Source organism: Hibiscus syriacus, unplaced genomic scaffold, assembly GCF_006381635.1.
Source record: "Hibiscus syriacus cultivar Baekdansim isolate YM2019G1 unplaced genomic scaffold, ASM638163v2 tig00110777_pilon, whole genome shotgun sequence".
Lineage (NCBI taxonomy): Eukaryota > Viridiplantae > Streptophyta > Magnoliopsida > Malvales > Malvaceae > Hibiscus > Hibiscus syriacus.
In genome coordinates, this window is record NW_024062858.1 from 180,274 (window position 1) to 203,176 (window position 22,903).

The 22,903-nt window shown below is 37.2% G+C and overlaps 2 protein-coding genes and 1 pseudogene across 2 annotated transcripts; 2 read left to right on the forward strand and 1 right to left on the reverse strand.

Moving 5' to 3' along the window:
• The first annotated feature begins 1,710 nt into the window (after window positions 1-1,710).
• LOC120140061 (MYB-like transcription factor ODO1) lies at window positions 1,711-3,054 on the forward strand. The gene is made up of 2 exons (XM_039155123.1): window positions 1,711-2,009; window positions 2,087-3,054. The coding sequence occupies exons 1-2, from the start codon at window positions 1,747-1,749 to the stop codon at window positions 2,613-2,615; spliced, it is 792 nt and encodes a 263-aa protein (XP_039011054.1). The 5' UTR covers window positions 1,711-1,746; the 3' UTR covers window positions 2,616-3,054.
• Window positions 3,055-5,598: 2,544 nt separating this feature from the next.
• LOC120140060 (UDP-glucuronate 4-epimerase 5-like) lies at window positions 5,599-7,366 on the forward strand. The gene has a single exon (XM_039155122.1). It carries the CDS (start codon window positions 5,760-5,762, stop codon window positions 7,053-7,055), a length of 1,296 nt encoding a protein of 431 aa, XP_039011053.1. The 5' UTR covers window positions 5,599-5,759; the 3' UTR covers window positions 7,056-7,366.
• An 11,680-nt stretch (window positions 7,367-19,046) lies between these two features.
• LOC120139972 lies at window positions 19,047-21,476 on the reverse strand (annotated as a pseudogene).
• Window positions 21,477-22,903: the final 1,427 nt, after the last annotated feature.

The following is a 22,903-nucleotide window of genomic DNA, read 5'->3' on the forward strand; positions in this document are numbered from 1 at the left end:
TTTATCAATTTAATTTTAAATAAAATAAACTTTTATTCTATACCAATTTTTAAAATAAATACATATTAAGTTTTTATTATTTTGAACTTATGTATATTATTCCTTCATATTTGATTCTTATTCCGTCTCGGTGAGGAAAAGGGTCCACTTTGACCTATACACCACATAAGCCAAGAGATACAAGTCAAGTTACCCAAAATTTTGAATATCTCACTATTGTATTTATAGTATAAAATATGGGTGTATAAATTATTGCCCATCATTTTCAACAGAAGGTATATGCATCATTAGGTGATCCGTTGTTGAAATAAGCTTTGAAATGGGGATTTACGTTGGTTGTACACGTGTAAGAAAGGGCCATTTCTATAATAAAATCCATTCAGCAAAATGAAAATCTTCTGGATGATCTCAAACAATCCTCAGCCCTCTGATTAGGGTGATGTAAACCACTATCAACGGCTAAGAATCTACTTTAATCCATAAGTTAATCAAGTTCGTATTTAATTAATATTATAATAACAATAATAAGGAACGTATGGGAAGAATCCATAAAATATAATACGTGTGGTTCAGGACATAATGGTACGTATAACACATGATATAGTTAGCAAATTTAAAGACTTGTCAGAAACACTATAGTGTATGGTAAAAGAATACGAACCCAAATAAATTAAGATTTTTTTTCTCTTTAATTAAATTAAGATGATCATAAAGTAGTATTTGTTTTAAATATTTTTAATTGTTTAACAATAAACATTCAATCATATTTGCAGGCATTGATACTATAACCTATAATCTCTAAGAACAACAACAATTATTTTAATCACCGAAGTAAGTTGGTTTGTAAAAATAAATTAAGATTTTTGCAATCCATGAAGATCATATCGCATATATGTGTGTGTATGTTTATTTTATAAATATTACATATAACACAAAAAAAATATGAATCCATAACTTGTAATTAAGGTTTGAGAAAGTCTAAAGAACGACAATCTAATTTAAGGTTTAAAATGATGGAAATAAGTGTAACCGAAAATATGATAAAAACATAACATTTTAAGTTAGAAGTAACCTATAATATTACTTTTTTTTCCTAACATTTTGATAGAACCTAAAATATACATTCTTCAAAATATTTTTTCAATCGAAAATGTTATATTTTTCGTAATATTTTAAGTTCAACAAAAAAATATTAATAAAATATTAATATTTTAAATTACGTCTAACTTAAAATATTATATTATTTTATCATATTATTTATTATACCTCATTTTTATTATTTTTTAATTTTAAAATAGATTTCCGTACCATATAATTACAATTAGAGTACACGTAAACTTAGTGATGACGAAATGGGTGATGGAATGGTTGAGTAAGAGTGCAACGAGGGAGAGTGGGGTTGTGTAGGAAAATGGGAACAACTTTTTCTATTATTTTCCGATCTGGAATAGCTTAGATGTTAGCCATCTCATATCTTTGCCTCATCCATCATCCATTCTCTCTCTCTCTTTTCTGTGTATCTACTTACACCAGAACACCCCATTTTAGTTCCAACATTGCTTTCATTGCCCAATGGTGGTCCCGGCAACATCCCTCCTCTCTCTCTAAATCCTGCATTTTCTTTATAATATATATATTGCTTGGTAAAATTCATAATCTCGTGTACACAACCAGCCTTTTGGAAGATGCTCCAGGACATTATATAAAGGTAGATGTGGGGCTTACAGAATTGGTGGGAATAAAGTTATGGGTAGGCAGCCTTGCTGTGACAAACTTGGTGTGAAAAAAGGGCCATGGACGGCTGAGGAAGACAAGAAACTCGTCAACTTTATACTCACCAAGGGCCAGTGTTGCTGGCGCGCCGTCCCTAGGCTTGCTGGCCTCCGCCGCTGTGGGAAGAGCTGCCGACTTCGGTGGACTAATTACCTTCGGCCTGATTTGAAGAGAGGCCTTCTTTCCGAGACTGAAGAACAGTTGGTGATTGAGCTTCATGCCTGTCTTGGAAATAGGTTCATTACGCTCTCTCTTATGTCTTGTTACTCTGATGCTCTCGTTTCTGAATCAGATCCCTGCTTATACTGTTCAGGTGGTCCAAGATTGCAGCCAGGTTGCCAGGAAGAACTGATAATGAGATCAAGAATCACTGGAACACCCACATCAAGAAAAAGCTTATTAAAATGGGAATCGACCCCGTAACTCACCAACTCTTGAACAAAGAAGCCAAACCCCAACAAACTTCTTCCCATGCTCATCATCATTCTGCACACATTCATATTACTGATGACCAAGGCATCGGAGCCAGTTCATCAGAGGATAATAATTCCAGTACTACACCAACTGAGGACTCCAATTTGTTAGACACCATTTGCAACGATGAATCTCTATTGAATAGCTTATGGATGGACGACGAACCGCCCCTTGTCGATGCATCTTGGACCAGTATACCCGCAGGAGAATCTAACTCTAACATGTCAAGTTTGCCATCTTGGGACAACTGTTCATGGTTGTTGGATTGTCAGGATTTTGGTGTTAATGACTTTGGCTTCGATTACCTAAACGACATTGAATTAAACACCATGAACACGCTTGGGATGGGCGACAAAACAGTGGCCTGAAGCACCATAGTTGAAGTTCTGAGTAAAGGAAGTCAAAGCTTCAAGTTAGGTGCACATGTTACCAAAAGTATTAGTTAGGTCTCAGTGTTGATATTATCTTCCTCTTCTTTTTTTTCTCTCTTCATAACATTATTATTGGAAGGTCCAAGGTATCTACCAAATTGAAAAAAGTATACCATAGTTGATGTCATATTTAAAGTTTTAACTTAATTGATCCTACTATACGCAAAAATGTGTTATCATATCTTAATTGGTTCAAGGACTAGGAAGCAAGGCCAAGTATTATTGGGAATCTGTCTAATTCTTAAGAATTAGTTTGGTAGATATCATAGTGATGGATAGATCACTTACGTTCAAGGCTTTTTTTTTTTTTTTGAGGAAGTAGAAATGGGCAGATTTTGTATCATAAATATTTGGGTGAAGTACACAAATTGTCCCACGATTATAGGGTGTTACTTTGTTGAGTCTCTCGACTACTAAAAGTTACAAAATAATCCCTTGGCTGCATTTTGTTGAGTCTCTTAACTATTGAAAGTTACTAAATGGTCACCCAACTATTCATATATTATAAGCTCATCCTTTTCTGTAAAAAAAATGGTTGTCGTCTGAGCTGGACGTTAACATGTTGACTAGGATGTGATAAAATCTAATCCAGAACCGTTTGAGCTATATTTTGTGGATTGAATCTCCGTTTACATTATGTCATTGAGCTAATACTTGAAACACTATGTCATCGATTCAGTGCTTGAAAACAATGGTGGTGCCAATAGACATCATTAAAATATATTTTTATCCTATCTCATTTAGCAATTTGACGTCCAGCTAAGACGACTATTAATTTTTTTAATAGAAATTAAATGACAAGTTAGGAACATATGAATCGTTAAGTGACTATTTTGTAACTTTTAATAGTCAGTGACTTAACAAAACATCTTATAATTAGAGGACTATTTTGTGACTTTTAATGGTTAAAGGACTTAATAAAGTAGTACCCTATAACCGGGGCCATTTGTGTACTTTATCCAATATTTCTAATATTGGACGTGCCTCGGCCTAGGTAGGCCCAAGCTTGCATTCGCCCTTGTTGACAAGCATAACTCATCTGACAATGAAACTGGAAAAAAAAGGATTTTGAAACCATGTTTGTTCTATCATCATTTTAATACTTGTGATTCGATGGGCATGTGGTAGGACTCTGTGGGATATGACACCAAACTCTGCTATTAGGATGTTCTTGGGGGGTGCCTGTATCCGAAAAATTGAGGGAGGGAAGATTATGATGGTTTGGGCATGTCCTTAGGCGACAACCATCGGATGCGGTCAGGAGGGTAGAGTCAATTACAGTCGACGGTACTAGAAGAAGAGGACGACCAAGGCGGAAGTGGGAAGACTGCTTGAGATCTGATTTGAAGGATTTAGCCCTTACCGAGGACATGACCTCTGATAGGAAAGTATAGAGACTTAAGACCAGGGTAGCCGAGTAGTGCGGGTCACATCCATAGGGTGTATCATATTTGTCTTCTTTTAATGCCTTTGTAGTAATTTCCATGACTTCTACTTTTTATACGCTTCTATCATTGGAATTTATAAAGGCTTAGAACTAGGGTAGCGGAGTAGTGTTGTCTTAGTTTAGGTTTTAAACCCATTTGATTATATTCCTTCTCCTAGGTTGCTATTGTTGACTTATGTGTATCATTCCCTTCATGTTTCCTCTTTCAAATTTAGTCGGGTCTTATGTTTCTATATATATGCAGAGATTTTTACGCAGGGACCTATTTGCAGGAATTACTTCCCATTACAGACGCGCATATGAAGACTGCATATGAATAATGTTTATTTTTATTTATGCATGCATGCATTGCATTTGATCGTTTATTTTTAATTTTCTAACTGCCGGAGATCTTCAACGGAAGCTACTCTCAACCTGGCGTTGGGGACAACCTACTACCCTACCTCCCCCTTACCCCTTTGCATATGTGAATAGGGTTTTGTTGTTGTTGTATATTGGGAACAGACATGGTTTCAAAATTTTTTTTTCAGTTTCATTGTCAGATGAGTTATGCTTGTCCACAAGGGCGAATGCAGGCTTGGGTCTACCTAGGCCGAGGTTTCAAAATCACTCATTTAACACGTATAATTTATTGAAAATTCATATTTTGACCTCAATCTTTGAATTCTCTTCGTAAAGGCACTCATTATAATCCTTTTTAGCTATCGATAGTGCACACACTATAGACGCAATTGCTTAAACTTAGAATCTCAAAAGAAAAAAACATTATTTTTAACCATTAAAATCATTTACCGGGTTTAATAAATCACAATGGTATAAAGTTTTAAATACGAGTTAATAGAATCGAATAAGTATTCGATGACATTGTTTGGTCACTATAGCTGGGCTAACAATTGGGTTTAATTATTGGGCTAACATACCAACCCAAACAACTATGGTTTCAGCCTTTTGATTAGGACTAGATAAGGGTAACTAGCGACGGGTTTCAATGACATTAAAGCAAGGCTCACACCGACGCGTGTAACGTACGGTGGCTACTAATCTAGCAAAAACAAAAATGGAAGGATGTGGATTAAGATAGTCACTCTTCTTATAAAATTAAAGTTATCTTATATTTTATATACCTTTTTATTAATAATTTATTTTTATTTTTTCACAATATTATAAGTTCATCATCCCTTCAAACTTTAAAATATATATATTTTTTATATAAAATTCTAAGTTTTTCCTTAATAATCAGCTTCTTTTGCTAAACATTTCCTTACAACTTTTGTGCAGTTGCTTATCAGTACAAATAAAACTTAAATCCTATGAATTCAAAAATCGTAATCTAAATTTAAATTCAGTTCAATTTGATTAAGATTATCCTGAAAGTATTTATATTTATATTCTCTTACCTTTCTATTGTAAATAAGTTATAATTTCCCTCTCAAAATATTGTTTCCCAATTAATTAACACTTTCACTACCCTCCAATCAAACCCCCATTCTTGAAAATGACCACCAGTCTTCAACCTTCTTACGGATCTCTCCAAGTCTCCTCCTCCACCGCCGCCGTCACCACCAAAATATTCCCCCTTCCCATCTCCAAATCTGAACACCTAATCCCAAAATTCCAATCTTTTCTTGTTCCAAATGTCACACCTTGACAACATTCCTTCCACTCCTGGTAAACACAAACCCGACAAAGCTTTCCGCTTCCACTCCTCCGCCGCATCCTCCTCGCTCTCCAAACTAACTCTTTATTCCACTCTTTTCCTTTCTGTCCTTATTTTCCTCCTACTTTCCTCTCCTTCCTTCACACCATCACCGCGCCGCCACCTCTCTAATGGGACCCACCACAACCCACTCTCTCTTCCCCACAAACTAATCGGCAAATCGGCACGTCCTCGCTCCACAACTGGCCATACCGTTCTTGTGACAGGCGCCGCTGGCTTTGTCGGCACCCATGTTTCCCTAGCTCTTAAACGTCGTGGAGACGGTGTCCTTGGCCTCGACAACTTTAACCATTATTACGATCCAACCCTGAAAAGGGCACGCCAAAAAATCCTTGAAAAAGCTGGGGTTTTTATTGTCGAAGGCGACATCAACGACCGGGGTCTTCTTCAACAACTCTTCGATGTCGTTCTCTTCACTCACGTCATGCATTTAGCAGCCCAGGCAGGTGTTCGTTACGCGAAGCAAAGTCCGGGATCTTATATTCATAGCAACATTGCTGGATTTGTCAACATACTAGAAGTTTTGAAATCGGTCAACCCTCAACCGGCGATTATCTGGGCATCTTCGAGTTCTGTCTACGGGTTAAATTCTAAGGTACCATTTTCAGAGAAAGATAGAACTGATCAACCTGCGAGTTTATATGCTGCTACAAAGAAAGCTGGTGAGGAAATTGCACATACTTATAATCATATTTATGGACTTTCAATAACTGGATTGCGATTTTTCACGGTTTATGGTCCCTGGGGTCGGCCTGATATGGCATATTTCTTTTTCACTAGAGATATAATGAAGGGTAAAATGATCAATGTGTATGAATCGCCGGATAAGGGTATTGTGGCTAGAGATTTTACTTATATAGATGATATAGTGAAAGGATGTTTGGGAGCGTTGGATACGGCAAAGAAGAGTACGGGGAGTGGGGGAAAGAAGAGAAGACCAGCACAATTGAGGATTTTTAATTTGGGGAATACTTCGCCGGTACCTGTGAGTAGGCTTGTTAGCATATTGGAGAAGCTTTTAAAGGTGAAAGCTAAGAAGAAAGTTGTGGCATTGCCAAGAAATGGTGATGTGGAGTTTACACACGCCAATATTACCTTAGCAATGAAAGAGCTTGGTTATAAGCCCACAACTGATTTGGAGGCAGGGTTGAAGAAGTTTGTGAAATGGTACCTCGGTTTTTATTCAGGGTCAAAGAAGAAGAGCTCTTGGTGAACTTTCCCGATCCTTTTTTTTCCCTTTTAGTTCATTTTGATTACTTCTATCATGTTCATTGTATGCTTGATATAATCATGCAAGTGGGGGTGGCATTCCGAGAGGAACTGCTTTACATGTTAAGTGGGCATTTTTTCCTGGACGCTAGCAGCATTTTAGTTGTTATTCCACATGTTGCTTCCTTCTCTCTTGGAAGCTTCTTTTAGCAGTTTAAGCATTGTACAGTTCATGAGATGTTGTGATCGCTGGTTATTTTTTACTCAACAGTACAGTTATTTCAATAAATTTTCATCCGCCGCAAGTGCTTTTAACTGATATTGTTTATCGAATTCCCCTGGTTTTTGCCTGCCCTGTTTTGGATGGAAGGTCTTGAAGATGGACGATGTTATATACTTGTTCTGCCTCTTTTATTATCACTGTTCCTATACCAGAACTTCATCTGAGGTATAACATTTACTTGAATTCCGGAATGGTTAATGTTGTCCCCTTTCCTGAGTTATATAGCATGCTGTTTTAGGTAAGGAAAAACACTATATTATTGCTTCTCCATGAGGTTGCTGTAGTCTTTAAGTTTAGCAATAAATGGTATCTACATGTTTGCTTTCTCTTTAGTTATGCAATACCTGTTCAGCTAGGCTTCCCCGGAATTGCAGGCCTAGGTCCTTCAGCGATATCCGCCAATGTTTGTATTATCACTAACGTTATTGATTTGTAACAAACCGGTTACTCGCCGTTAACAAGTGTTACATGGGTAACAAAATGTTGATGTGGCACATTAAAACAATGACTTAGCACTATTTTGTCATACGTTTGACTCCCAAAACTTTGGACCGACATTTAAGGAAAAAGTTCGAAGAAATAAAGTTCTCTTCTTCTCCATTCTTCTTCTTTCATACCTTCCCATTTAAAAATCAGTACAACTACATCCCGCCATGAATATAGGAGTGTTGCAGAGCTCACCACTGCAATGTTGATGACCGGAAACCACCCTAGTGGAGCATCAACACCATTGGCCACCATCAACTCATCATCAACAGTCACCATCTCCTTTCTTCTCCAAGCCGTCGCAGCCGTAGGCTGTAGCCTGTTTTCTCCGGTAAGGAATTTGAAGTAGACCCAGCAACGTCTCATCTCTATAAAGGGTCGGTGCTTTCCTTTTTGTTAATAGCCATAAGGTAAAGACGAGGATTTTTTGGCCTTGATCAATATCCAATACTTGGGACGAACTTTATATTTTATCTATTCTAGATATTCTTGAAAGCTACCAAACAAAATTGAAACCATGTTTCTTGTCCTTGTATTCCATTCCACTGTTTGCACCTTTGTAGTATTCTTAATATTTCTAGTCACCCATACAAGCATGGATGCGGCTGTAAACAGTTAAATGATCATTTTCCATTAAAATATGCAGTCCTATAGAAGTTTGTGCACTCAATGTTATGTTTCAGCTCATAGACCATAGGATCGGTTGGATGTTCATTTGCTAGCATGTTCATGTATTTTTCAAAAAAAATATCGACCTCTTCAGACCAAAGGACCAGACCATTCCTTGAGAGATCGATCTTTTTATGCAAGTTAGCTACTATATTTCAAAGAGAAAATAACCTCATTGACCGAAATTTTTTTTATAATATACGATTTTAACCAACTTTTTTTACGATTTGTCAAAATGACCAACAAAATCGCAATGCGATCTCTAAATCGCAACGCGATCTCCATTATCGCAATTCAGTTTCCAGATTCGTAATGCGATTTTGACCATCGCATTGTGATTTTCGAAATCCGTGTTGCGATTTTAGATAATCGCAATGCGAATATGTAAGTCGCAATGCAAATATGTAAATCGCAACGCGATAACACTTGATCGCAACGCGATTCTGACTATCGCAACACGATAATACGTGATCGCAACGCGATTCTGACTATCGCAACGAGATTCTGACTATCGCGTTGCGATAATATAAAATTGCAATGCGATTTTCAAAGCGCCATTAGTATCGCAACGCGTATTTTATTTTCAAATTCCAAACACGAATATTTACCCGTAATCGCAACTCTTAACCTAAAACCCTAAATCACAACTCAGTCCCATCTCCATCTCTCACTCTCTACGGCGACATCCGTCCCCATCTCCGGCGAAATCCGTCCCCATTTCCGGCGAAATCCGCCCCATCTCCGGCGAAATCCGTCTATCTCTATCTCTCAGAGCCACCCTCATAATCATTCACGATCAGAAATGGAAAATTAACCAAATCAACCATCGAGGGTTAGTTCTTTTAATTATTTTTATTTTGATTTTTTTGCATTATTATTAGGTTTTTCATATTGAAATTAATGATAAGTTTACTGGTAATTTCAATAATAGATTGTTGCCAATACTGCTACTGTTTAGTCTTTAACCATGTGAAGTTAGTATTTGTCTTTGTTTTGTTTTTTGGTTGAAGTAATGCAATTCATTCAAGTTTCAATTTTAGACAATGGCCATTTGAAACCGAGAATCGCAACGCGAAATAAAAATCACAACGATAAAATTCGCGTTGCGATAGCCATTTCGCGTTGCGATTATCTCGTTGCGTTAGTCAAATTTGAGTTGCGATAATCATTTCGTGTTGCGATTTTCATTTTCGTGTTGCGATTTTAAGTTTCAGAAACTATTCTTCTTCTGCAAATTGAAACTTGATTGAATTGCATTACTTCAACCAAAAAACAAAGACAAATACGAAATTCACAGTGTTGCAAAATTAAGTTTGAAGAATAAACTACTACGCTTTATGTTTATTATTGTTTTTGGTATATCTTCACAGTGTAGTTTTTGGTATATCTAACTTGGTATGTTTATTGTGTAGAACTTTTTTTCGGCTCAATTGACCTTAAGGAATAAAATAAGCCTAGTCACTACAATTCCGTCGAAGCTTTCACCTGTACATAGACAATTATTTGAGGATACTTGCTTCGGGCCATGGATGAAAGTACAACATCCGGGTGGAGATGCTATATTGACCCATTTGTGGCTTCAGACCATGACACGCGATCTACCCGAGAGTATAGAACGTGGTAATGAAGAGATATGGTTTCATTTTCCACCGGCGTATACGTGTTTTGGGCGGGAGGAGTTTTGCTTAATCACTGGTCTACGCTTCGGACACGATGATGTAGGTCGATATACTAGTCATATTACCCGCCCATCATGGTTATCCCGGGTTTTTCCTGAGCTGTCAATGGAGAAGCCGAATTTACACGTCGACGACTTGACGAGATTATTTAATAAGAAAGATGGTTTTACTCGGATGGATGACGTCGATGTTGTCCGAGTATGCCTTTTAGTACTTTTGCATACCGGCTTTTTAGGAGAGAGGGCAGACAACCTATTCCTAAGGACTTAATATTATTAGTAGAGGACCTAAATGCATGGAACCTATTTCCGTGGGGTTCGTATCTATGGAAAGCTACCTGGAATAAGTTGTCGTCTGCCTTTGATGACCGCAAAAGTTTGCATGGCGATGGTTCCAAATACACTTTGTCAGGTTTTATTTGGGCATTTAAGGTAAGAATTTCTATATAATGTTTCCAAAATTATAATTAATTATTTTAACAATTACTAATGTTTGTGTATTATATTGTTTGTAGATTTGAATATTTGAGGTTTTTCCCGACATGCAAACATATGCATTCAAAACTTCAAATGATATTCCTAGGGCTATTTCCTGGAAGAGGAAACGACGGCTGTTGATTTGGGTAGAGTTACTACGGTATACGACAATAAATGTTGTAAGTTAACACAAATACTACCATATATAAACAAGTTATTACTAGTACATGTTTAACTTTTTTTGAGCTTTTATATTGTTAGGAGGCCAACACTCCATTACAGAGGCTGACACCCACGGAGGCTGAGCTTGCCACTGATTAGTGGCAAGCTAGTAAGCGTTTTTTTGATGGCACGGATGATGAGCAGCCTCCACTTCGAGATCCATCACCTCACCCAGAGCCATCACCTGATCGACCACGCTATACACCTCTACAACGAGAGCCATCACCTATTCTGTCACATCATCGAGCCTCTTCTCCACCATCACCTCATGATAGGCGATCGGCAAAGATGCTACGACATTTATCTCCCTGTTTTCCACCTCCACCTCCACGGGATGAGTTAGGGGAGTTACGTGATGAGGTCAATGCCTTGCGTGAGGAGGTCAGTATTTTACGCGATGAAAATGGTGAATGGCGTGAGGAGGTAGCTACTTTACGTGGTGAGGTAGCGACTCTACGTGAGATGGTAGTATCGTTACAGAATGAGGTTTATACTCTACGCAACGAGGTAAGTTTAAGATTTTTCATTTAACTTGATTTACTCGTAATTTCACTTAGATTATCCATTTCACTTGGATTGCTTAGTAAATTCATTCGGTTGCTGCCAATACTGCTAATCAGTTCTAAAATAACTTAGTATTTGTCTTTGTTTTGTCTTTTGGTTGAAGTTAGTAAATTCATATTTGTCTTTTGGATTGCTTAGTAAATTCATTCGGTAGTAGTTTATTCTTCAAACTTAAATTTGCAACACTGTGAAGTTAGTATTTGTCTTTGTCTTTTGGTTGAAGTAATGCAATCCATTCAAGTTTCAATTTACAGAAGAAGAATAGTCGCAACACGAAAATGATTACCGCAACGCGAATTTGACTATCGCAACGGGATAATCGCAATGCGAAAACGACTATCGCAACGCGGAAATGACTATCGCAACGCGAATTTGACTATTGCAACGGGATAATCGCAATGCGAAAATGACTATCGCAACGCGAATTTAGTTTCGCGTTGCGATTTTGGTTTCGCATTGTGATTTTCTCGTTGCGATAGTCATTTCGCGTTGCGATTATCTCGTTGCGATAGTCAAATTCGCGTTGCGATAATCATTTTCGTGTTGCAATTTTAAGTTTCGTGTTGCGATTTTAAGTTTCAGAAACTATTCTTCTTCTGCAAATTGAAACTTGAATGGATTGCATTACTTCAACCAAAAGACAAAGACAAATACTAACTTCACAGTGTTGCAAATTTAAGTTTGAAGAATAAACTACTACCCTTTATGTTGTCCTTGAACATGCACTAAACCTATATGTTGTCCTTTTAAATGTTTATATAAGTGCTTACTTCTGGAATATTATCTGATGCATTTTGTGAACTATGATAGAATAATGACTTGGGTGAATACCGTGCAAGTTTGAAACATATTTGTCTTTGTTTTCACTGTTTAATATCATGTCTGTTTATTTACTGATTTTATGTATTAATTTATTTTTAGCGGCCCGATAAGGTGGATGCTTTACGTCGGGTTTTTCTTGCACGACGGGGTTCACGCATCAGACGGCGTACACGTGCCATTAAGTCTCTATTCACCCCAATAGTGCGAAGACTCCGTAAGAAGAAGCCCGACTCACCTGTCATCGTTCAAGAGGCCTTTCCTATCGTTCAAGAGGCCCCTATCATCCCTCAAGAGTCCCCTCCCACCGTTCAAGAGGCCCCTGTCATCGTTGAAGAGGTCCCTCCCAACATTCTAGAGCCCTATTCACACGACATATTATATCGAATTATTGAGAAACCCCCTCCCGTGCCAGACATGATGGATGACTGTTGGCTTTCGTGTAAGTTACCGGCCAATACCATTCCGGCAGATGAAGTGGAGAGGAAAAAACTACCGGAAACAATTCTGGATCATACCCTTTGGGCTAAGACCGCAGTTGATTTTTATCTACATGAGCGGAGCCAGGAGTGTTACGCTGACATATACAAACTCAACGATGATATGCATTTGTTGATTGATCGGTCTTGGTGGGGTGTGTTATTAGGGGTTGAAGACAAAAGCTATTTCGATGGGGGGTAAGTCTTATATTTTTCTTCTTATATTTTATTTTGATTAATTTTTTTAAATTTATGTAATTCACTAATATATGTCTTTTTTTTTGTAAACAACATATTGATGAATGGGTGTCACGTCTTCTAATAATAAGGAAAATCAAGAAAAATAAAAAAAATATGCGATATACAATTATGCCGACGTCTTTTCACGTAGTTCACATGAAGAATCAACGACAAGAATCATATGTGTTGGCTAATGGACAAGCTAAACTTTATCCTGCATGGTGGGAGGTCGATAAGGTTAGTATTTATTTTTTAAATATTTTAAAGGTGTTTATAAATAAGTGCGCAATTGAATTATTACTTATGATTATAGGTGTTTATCCCTGTTTTGGAACGTACTCATTGGCTTCTCGTCGAGCTTCAGCTTTCATCCCTGAAGACAATAGTATATGACAGCATGATAAATTACATATCATTGTCTGATTTGAGAGATATTATTAAGGGATGGAGCTCTCATTTGGCTAAATTCTTGGATGCGATTAATTATTGGACTTATTCTGGAAACAAGAAGCCAAAGAAGTTCAATATTATAGTTATCAGAGACGAGACCGCGCCACAATAAATGCAAGAAGCCAGAGGGGATTGTGGTCCTCTCGTATGTATGTGCTTGTAGCGCTTGACGACAGGAAGTACAAAGTTTCTACCTCCCACTGATAGAGATAGAGGTGCAGTAGGCTTGTGGTTTCGGCATTTTATGGCTAGAACGATATATGCGAGACGTTGCCTACCTGTATCCGCGTTATGAAAGTGTCCATAAACAATTGGTAAGTCAAATGCAAGTGTTGTTAAGTACCTAGAATCCAATATAATTTGCTGTTTGTTGGTTTTAGATGTGTAGAAAATGTTGTTTGAGCAAATGTTTGGTTTCTGCAGGTTAATCCTGAAGTGAGCTGCGTGAAATTGATGTGCATAAACAATTGTCCGGGGTACACTTTTTTTTATTGTAATTGATTCTTAAAAGTCTGACTTGTTTAATTGATGAGAAAAATAATATAATAAGAGTTGATTTGTTTAATTGATGTGTAAATAATTCTTATTTGTTTAATTGATGTGTAAATAATTCTTATTTGTGCTTGTTTAATTGATTAAAAGTTGATTATTGATGTGTAAATAATTCTTATTTGTGCTTGTTTAATTGATTGAAATGTAAAAGTTGATTTGTTGATTTCAATCTGCATCATATTCACGTTACGATAGTCTAATACACTTTGCGATTTTCTCATTGCGATAGTCAAATTCCCGTTGCGATAATCAAATTCGCGTTGCGATAGTCATTTCGCATTGCGATTATCTCGTTGCGATAGTCAAATTCGCGTTGCGATAGTTAAATTCGCGCTGCGATAGTCATTTTCGCATTGCGATTATCCCGTTGCGATAGTCAAATTCGCGTTGCGATAGTCATTTTCGCATTGCGATTATCCCGTTGCGATATTCAAATTCACGTTGCGATAGTCATATTCGCGTTGCGATAGTCAAATGAATGTGTAATAAGTGATAACAACTGAACAAATCATAGCAATGTTCAAACTCAAGTTACTAATATACATGGGCCTAACTGAAAATGTTAAAAGTTTACACATAAAATACACATAATACAATGTTTGCATTTAAAAATCACCTAAGTTAATAGTCCCAAAAGGTGAAGCCGGTTGTGAATGGGATTTTGATTTTGATTGCGATTTTGATTGCCTTTTGCTTGACACCATATGAGCTTTGGATTTTGATGATGATCCATATTTTGGTAGAGGAAAATATGACTGTGATGGCACTGGTGATCCACATGTCAACCTTGTATGACCACTTTCCTTGCACCTACTATATGTTGATCTCTTCTTCTCTTCACCCTTAGACGGTATACGATCGTGACTTTTTGGTCAGCCAGGTAGTCTTCTGTCCATGGCTGGTGGCAAAACTGTTTGTAAGTCATCTGGTATGTCCCACTCAGAAGGATGTGGAATAGGGTAGATAATCTCGACATAAGTCTGTCGATATACTTCTGTAGTGTAGCAATCCATAGCATATGCGCTTGAATCATCTTGGTTTAGATGAAGAGCAACTTTTATAACATGGCCACACGGATAACCAGATGTTTGCCATTTCATACAACTACACATCTTTGCATTTAGATCGACAAGCCCATTTAAGTTATTATCCAGTACTTCAAACAAAGTGTTTGAACATGGTTCAACTCTCCATGACGTTGACTTCACAACACATTTCGTTATCTTTTTTTCAGTCCATAGTGTAACACGATGTTCCAATGTTCCTGTAAATTTAAATAAATAATACTTAGTAAATTATATGATAAGTTACGAATTTAAAGAAATAATACCTGCATGGTTTCTTTTCTTATAGTACCACCGTTGAATAGAGGCTCGAAAAAACTCTATTAACATAGTAATGGGTAATTTCCGGGAATGACGACTTAGAGCGTTGATTGATTCTGCACTATTAGACGTCATGAAACCATATCTTGCTCCAAGTTGGTGTACTCTTGACCATCTTTCAAACCCGACATCTTCTAGTGTTTGAGCACACTGAGGCAAAACACGTCTTAAACAATTTATATGCTTATTAAAATCCACTTCCCGATAAGCTTTTACAGCCTTCCAGTATGTCCATTTGTGATTTTTTATACCAGCAGACCTTGATTTTAGATTTTTATATACATGAACACCACAAAGTCCATGAAAAGCATCTGGGAAACACCTTCTAACAGCGTTGTCAATTGAGTTTGCCCTATCGGATATGATTGTCATATTGCTAATAGGACCTATGCAATCCCTAAGATGCCCCATAAACCATGTCCATGAATCAGAGGTTTCAGATTTGCCAACCCCGTAAGCTATTGGCAGTATCCCATTGTTAGCATCCATGGCTACTGCTAATAAGTTTACTCCAAGGTATCGTCCTTTTAAATGTGCTCTGTCAACTATAATAAATGGGCGCATGCAAGTAATAAACGAACAAATCTACAAAATCATATACACAAGAAATATAATCATTTAAATGTGAAATGCATGTAACTAACAAAAATGAGTCAACAAAATTATATTGATTTACTAACCGCAGCACCAATGGCGATAAACAGCAACTCAAAGCGTCCATCTCTATCTGTTTTGATATGAGTTACCGACCCAGGATTTTTCAGCTTTAAATTATGACAATAAGCCGGCAGTTGGGCAAACGATGCTTCTAGCGACCCCCTCAACAATTCAAAGGCATAACATTTGGCTCTCCAAGCTTGAGAATATGAGATACTAATCTTGAACCGAGCATTCATGTCAGTCATAATTTCATGTCCCCGATATACCCTGCCATTCAAAAACATTAACTCAGCCAGAAAACCACCCAACACCTTTTTGTATGCATGTCTATGGTGAGGAAAAACTTGGGTTCTTGAACATGTATGTTTATCAATAAAAGTCCTAACTTGAAACATTTCGCAATCTTTTATCCTCTTTGCAATCATACGCCACGTACAGTTTTTGTCAATCATACACTTTGTTTCGAAACAATCTTTGCTTGATTTGTTAACTTTTAGTTGATAGCCATCTTCCACACATTTCGTATACAAAGCTATCTTCAAGTCTTCCTTTGTATCAAAACAATCATCTTTCTTGATACAAATAATTTTTGTGTAACAATCAACTGCTATTTTTACCAACTCTTCTTCCGGTATCTGAAGTAATTCTGGCATATTCCAGTTATACTCCCGTGGCATTTTCTTCGGGGACTTTTCTTCGGGGATTTCTTCTTCTTCTTTTTCTTCTTCAGGGTTATATGAATTACAGAATGGATGTTCAACATGTTTATTCACAGTTATAACTTCCTCCTCATTATCATCAACAGCATCTTCCTCGACAGCGGCTGTTTCATCATCAAAATTCGGGTATTGACCAATATCAAAATCGTTACACGCAGGGTCTGTTTCTTCTTCTGAAACATCATCAAAATCTGAGTATTGACCAAGATCAAAGTCCGGGTATTGACCAAGATCAAATTTCGAATACCGACTAGTACTCATAATTTTTTCTGTTGGCTCATCATCGTCTAACTGGTTAATACGAAAACCAGAATTTGGTGCTGAAAGTTGATTGGGATTTGGATTAGGGAAAGGTTGTGGGTTTTGAGATTGTGTTTGGTATTGGAAATGTGGTGAAACAAAATTTGCTTGGAGATGAAATTGTGGTGGAACCATTAAATTTTGAGCACCATAAACTGGGGTTGAAAAACTTAGTTGATTACTACCCGCTACTGACCCAACTTCACTACTTCTAGGTTCAACAACATACAATGTAACATCATCTTGCGAAACACTAATGTAAGCAATGAATCGTTCAACATCTTCATTGTCGGTTAACAAATAAACTTTACATTTTCTCTGATAAGATAGCCTAAATCCACTTAAGGGCTCTAAATTCAATTTATTTGCAACACGTAATATTAGAGTTTCATAAGTTAACTTTTTTAATGACAGTTTTAGTTGAAGATTCATGGGTAAAGGCATATATTGTAAAACACCATGAACATTCTCCCATGACCCTCCAAAATACAAATCTATCCAAACATGATCAACATTAGATGATTTCATTATTGTAAATTAATTTACTAAACAAACGAGCTGCGAAACTAAAACATGTTGCCGGATGGGGAAGGATGTCGTTGGATATAGGAACAGATGTCGCCGGAGAGAGTGATAGATGGAGATGGAATGAGTTGCGATTTAGGGATTTAGGTTATGAGTTGCTGCTGCTGCGTAGTAGTTATATACCCATTTGTGTTGCGAAACTAAAACCTGTTGTGAATTTGAAATTCAGTGATATGTTAGTCAGAATCGCGTTGTGATAGTCAGAATCGCGTTGCGATAGTCAGAATCTCGTTGCGATAGTCAGAATCTCGTTGTGATAGTCAGAATCACGTTGCGATCACATATTATCGCGTTGCGATAGTTCGAATAGCGTTGCGATCACGTGTTATCGCGTTGCGATTTACATATTCGCATTGCGATTTACATATTCGCATTGCGATTTACATATTCGCATTGCGATTATCTAAAATCGCAACGCGGATTTCGAAAATCGCAATGCGATGGTCAAAATCGCATTGCGAATCTGGAAATTGAATTGCGATAATGGAGATCGCATTGCGATTTAGAGATCGCATTGCGATTTTATTGGTCATTTTGGCAAATCGTAAAAAAGTTGGTTAAAATCGTATATTATAAGGAATTTTCGGTCACTGAGGTTATTTTCTCTATTTCAAAAGATCAATCTCCCGTGAAGAGGGATCGATTATCCCTCATGTTTAACTTGGCTGAAATACGATGTATGATAACATTCATTGAAGACCTAGTTTACCCTAGACCCTATTTTAGTCACTATACATTGAAATGAGTTTAAAATGGTAAAGAATATGATTTCTTAATTAAGCATTGGTTTTAAGTCAGATTTGCATAAGATTTGTTTTTCACTTAATAATATTAATTTCATATTGAACTCTTAAATTCTATATTTTCAGTTCCATCTCATGTTTTGAATAGTTTATGATTTAGTCTCGAAAATTATTGTTTGGGCAATTGAGTGCCTAATTAAATTCTAATTTCGCTTACATTTTCAACATGACAAATTCATATATGATAAAATTTAATGGATTGATTAATTCTGAAATTTTATGATAATTGCTCGTATGTGTGGTGAAATGATCATTTTGCTCTTACATGTTCAATTTGGAAATTTTGTTATTTCAAAAGCATATTTAGCTCTTGATTATTTGTGTATGGTGCATGATATGTTCTGTTGTGTGTGTTAATCATGTTTTGTTGCTTACTTTTTTACTTGATCGTTTGGAATGTATGATTAGAAGTCGATATGTTTCCTGATCACTTCGGCAATTAATATGACATTCAATATTCAGGTCATCCGTCGTGGCTGGGTATTGGGTATTACACGAACAGATCCTCTATCAAACATCAATGCGTAGGTGAATGATACCTGACCCAGCTTCCCTATGCAAACAAAATGAAAGAAAATATAATAAAAAAAATACAAAAATGAACGTCTCCACAGTCCTTTCATTTTAATTATCATCATCGTCAACTGGATAGGGCTGAATGAAAGCAGACTTCATTTTCCAGATCTTAAGTGAGGCAGTAATTACATTGGTATCAGTAGCATTTTTGAATAAAAACACTTAGCAGCTCCATGGATTCCTTCTGTTGGATAAAACCTGAGATGTGATCACTGTTCTTCCAACTTGACCAGAGCTTTCTATTATCAATGATCCACCTGAGAAAAAAATTGATACATTTTCATGTTTATTGATTCTTACGAGAAGATTATTGAAACAGGTTAAAAATTAAACTCTACCAATATTCTGAGGGATAAGTTCTCGTCCTTCAGCACTGGAACGAAGTTTCCAAAAATTTGTTTATCAACATCCGGTGCTTTAGATGATTCAGACAATAGAATATGCATGGCGAGTGACCGACCGAGTGAAGTTATGTAAGAGCAACTGCGGTTTTCGTACCGAGATAGATCGCTGCAGAAGAAAGTATTGAGTTCGCCATTAGAACTTTTGGCCATGTAGAAGTTCACCGGAGTCTGTTCGCTGAGGCTGTCATCTGCGAGCACCAAAAGACCAAATGGTCCCAATGCCCCACGTTCGGCAGCTCCACCATTGGTTTTGCAGCTGAGTGATTCATGGACACCATTTTCTTTCTTCAAAGCTTCATTATCGTTATATACAAATTATCATTGGCATTGACATAGATGTTAGGAAAGAATAAGACAAACCTGTGTGGTTGGACCAACATCAAGTGGAACAACCGATCCTGCCTGGACTGAAACCTTTTTAAATTCAGTGTTGTTCAACCTTAAACTGTCTGTTTCTTCCACTGGCCGTTGAAGCAGATTAGTACCAGTCTTACTGTCAAGCAATATCGTCCTTGGTATGGCCTGTAAGCGTAAATAGCACATTAAACATGCAGGTTTTAGTTATCGTTTTATGGCTCATTTGATACAGAAGAATTACCTGAAGAGATGTCCATCCTTTCTCCATATCCACAGCTTCACTCTCTGCTTCCCCAATCCAACCCCATAAAACTCTTCTGCTTTTGTGTTGAACATAGAAAGCCTTGGAAGCATAGAATATTCCATAATCATACCTTATTCCAATACCAACATCGATTTCAGGTTCATCAGGTATCCATGAACCATTCTTCTCATGATATGTCTGCCATCATCCAAGCTTACCTTGACAACATGCTTCACTCCAGGTCCATTAACGGATGTGTCCAACCCCTTTTCTCCTGTTTCCGAAACAGGGAAGAAATCCTCACATTCCCACATGCCAGTCCCGGGCACAGCATGAAGTACCCCATCTAACATCTCATAGTTAATGAAGTCCTTAGTATCATATACCAAAGATATGTCAGTTTTTTTCATCTTGGACCCTATGGTGATGCGCCATTTCCCTTCAGATGTCAGCCAGGCGGTGGTTGGATTGCAGAAATCCTATTTGTCGATGCCTGCGGGTGGAACTAGAAATGGATTCCCATCCTACTTGACCCATTTGATGAGAAGAGGAACAGAGAGGTTAGCAGGATAAGGAAGGTTTTGAACCTGAACAGAATCCGTGGTGTATTCTGTATATAGCATAATAATTCGTCCATCAGGAAGGATTGTTGCAGAACCAGTCCATAAGCCGCCTTTGTCGTACCACTGGTCCCCAACGGTAGGTGAAACCAATTAATCAAGTCCTTGGATACAGCATGGCCCCAAACAATGTCACCCCAAACCACAGCATTGGGATTGTATTGATAGAAGAAGTGATACCACCCATTATAGAACAATGGACCTGTTGCGCGTAATTGCATCAAAGCACATACTAATAGATTATAAATGTGCTGCAAATATTTTTACACAAGTTTGGGTATGCAAATGAGACCTTACCATTTGGATCTGGAAACAAGGTTCCCAAGTCAGAGCAAATCATGTGCAAAGCACCAGCCGCACAAAAAGTTCAAGATATTAGATGTGAATATCGGCACAGGTAGATTTTTTTTTTTTAAATCACAACTTTAATCATTGCGATAGTTTTTCGTACCATTCATCCAATTCTTTTCAGGTTGAAAGTAAAACTTTTCTTTGCCATTCCAACATGGTATTGTTCCATGTATCCGGCAAGATGTCGCCAGGGACGGTGGACCAAATCTTGCTTGTTTTCTCGGATACTCCTTGAGCCGAGCCACGTGAAACCTGGCGCAGAGGCTGAGGTTTTGGTTTCTTGGGGGTGGATGAAGCCAATGAACCACGTTGGTTTCCACGTAAATGTGAATTACCTGACCAATAGTTTCCTATCAACAATGCCGCAAACAAGCCTGTCGCTAACAATCCGAAAAAGATTCGTAAGATAAACTTTGAAGGATTTCAGGCGATTTACAAGAGACTCAGTTTGATATGTCACCTCGGAGACGGATGCCGGAAGCAATGGTTTAGTATCGGCCATTGTTTGTAATATTGGATAAAGAAAGCAAAACTGAAAATAGTGTCGATAGCGAGAGGAATGAATGCTATACATGGGAACTGCTAAGGTGGGTGGTTTACCTGATCGAATGGTAAAGAAGAAAGATATAAAATTTACCCTATAATTTCATCTGATTTTTCGGAAACCAGGCAAGTGTAACTTTCCTTTATAATGCACATTATTAACCACCATGAATAATAGTGAAGAAATATTTAAATTTTACCAAATCATAATGTCGATAGCTGTACACAAGCAAATACTTACTACATGTACCAACAAGGTTATTCAAGTGGTAAATAGTTTGATATTACTTAAGCAAGGTCTTTAGTTCGAGTCCTTGTGGACGTGAAAAATCTATATTTGGAGACTTAACCACCAAAGCCAAGTGTGCAACGTGGGTTAGTGCGGATTAACCAAAGTGATGCCTTAAAACCGGAAGAAGAAAAAAAAAAGAAAAAAAAAACTTACTACATGTCTTTTATGTTCCAGAATTTTAAGTGTTACGTTCTTTTTATAAATAAATTCAAAGACTAGGCCTTTGCGATAAATGTGTTGATTTTGGAAAATCATAGCGATGATTTTTTTTTTGAATGATCGAGAAGTATATATATCATTGCATTGTTGGTGGAATAAAGAGATTTGATATTTTGATCACGAAGGAGACATTTTGTTCTCCAACTCCTTAAGAGGTATTTAGGGTAAAACCTAATTAATATATGAAGATCATTTTGTCCGGGCTTTATCTAAATTTCAATTGTATTTTCACACACATATATCACTAGTTAGTTTAAATACAAGAGGTTATCGGACTTTACTTAGTTACATATATAGTGTGCGTATTCTATAGGGTCTGACATGCATAATATATCGAGGATGGTGTGTGCGTGTGTTATATATTATAAATATATAAATATATCATTGGTTTATATTATATATTGTATGTGTGTGAATATATATGTATCTGATTTTGCATGCGTGTTTATATATAGAGAAAATAACCTCAGTGACCAAAAATCCCATATAATATACGATTTTAACCAACTTTTTCCGGATTTGCCAAAATGACCAACAAAATCGCAATACGATCGCTAATTCGCAACGCGATCTCCATTATCGCAAATTCGCGTTGCATTTTCGCAATGCGATAGTTGAAAATCGCGTTGCGATGGTCTACAGTATCGTTGCGATTTTCCCAATTCGCAATGCGAATAAGTAAATCGCAACGCGAATTGGGAAATTCGCAATGCGAATAAGTAAATCGCAACGCGAATTGGGAAAATCGCAATGCGATACTGACTATCGCAATGCGATAATAAAAAATCGCAACGAGATACTTACTTTCGCAACGCGATACTGACTTTCGCAACGCGATAATACATAATCGCAATGCGATTTTCAAAGCGCCATTA

What these genes read in the sequence shown, in the direction of transcription:
- LOC120140061 (XM_039155123.1), top strand. Translation starts at nt 1,747, where the DNA reads ATGGGTAGGCAGCCTTGCTGTGACAAACTTGGTGTGAAAAAAGGGCCA. An exon ending in CATGCCTGTCTTGGAAATAG is followed by an intron (nt 2,010 to 2,086) that starts GTTCATTACGCT and finishes TATACTGTTCAG; the next exon opens with GTGGTCCAAGATTGCAGCCA.
- LOC120140060 (XM_039155122.1), top strand. Translation starts at nt 5,760, where the DNA reads ATGTCACACCTTGACAACATTCCTTCCACTCCTGGTAAACACAAACCC.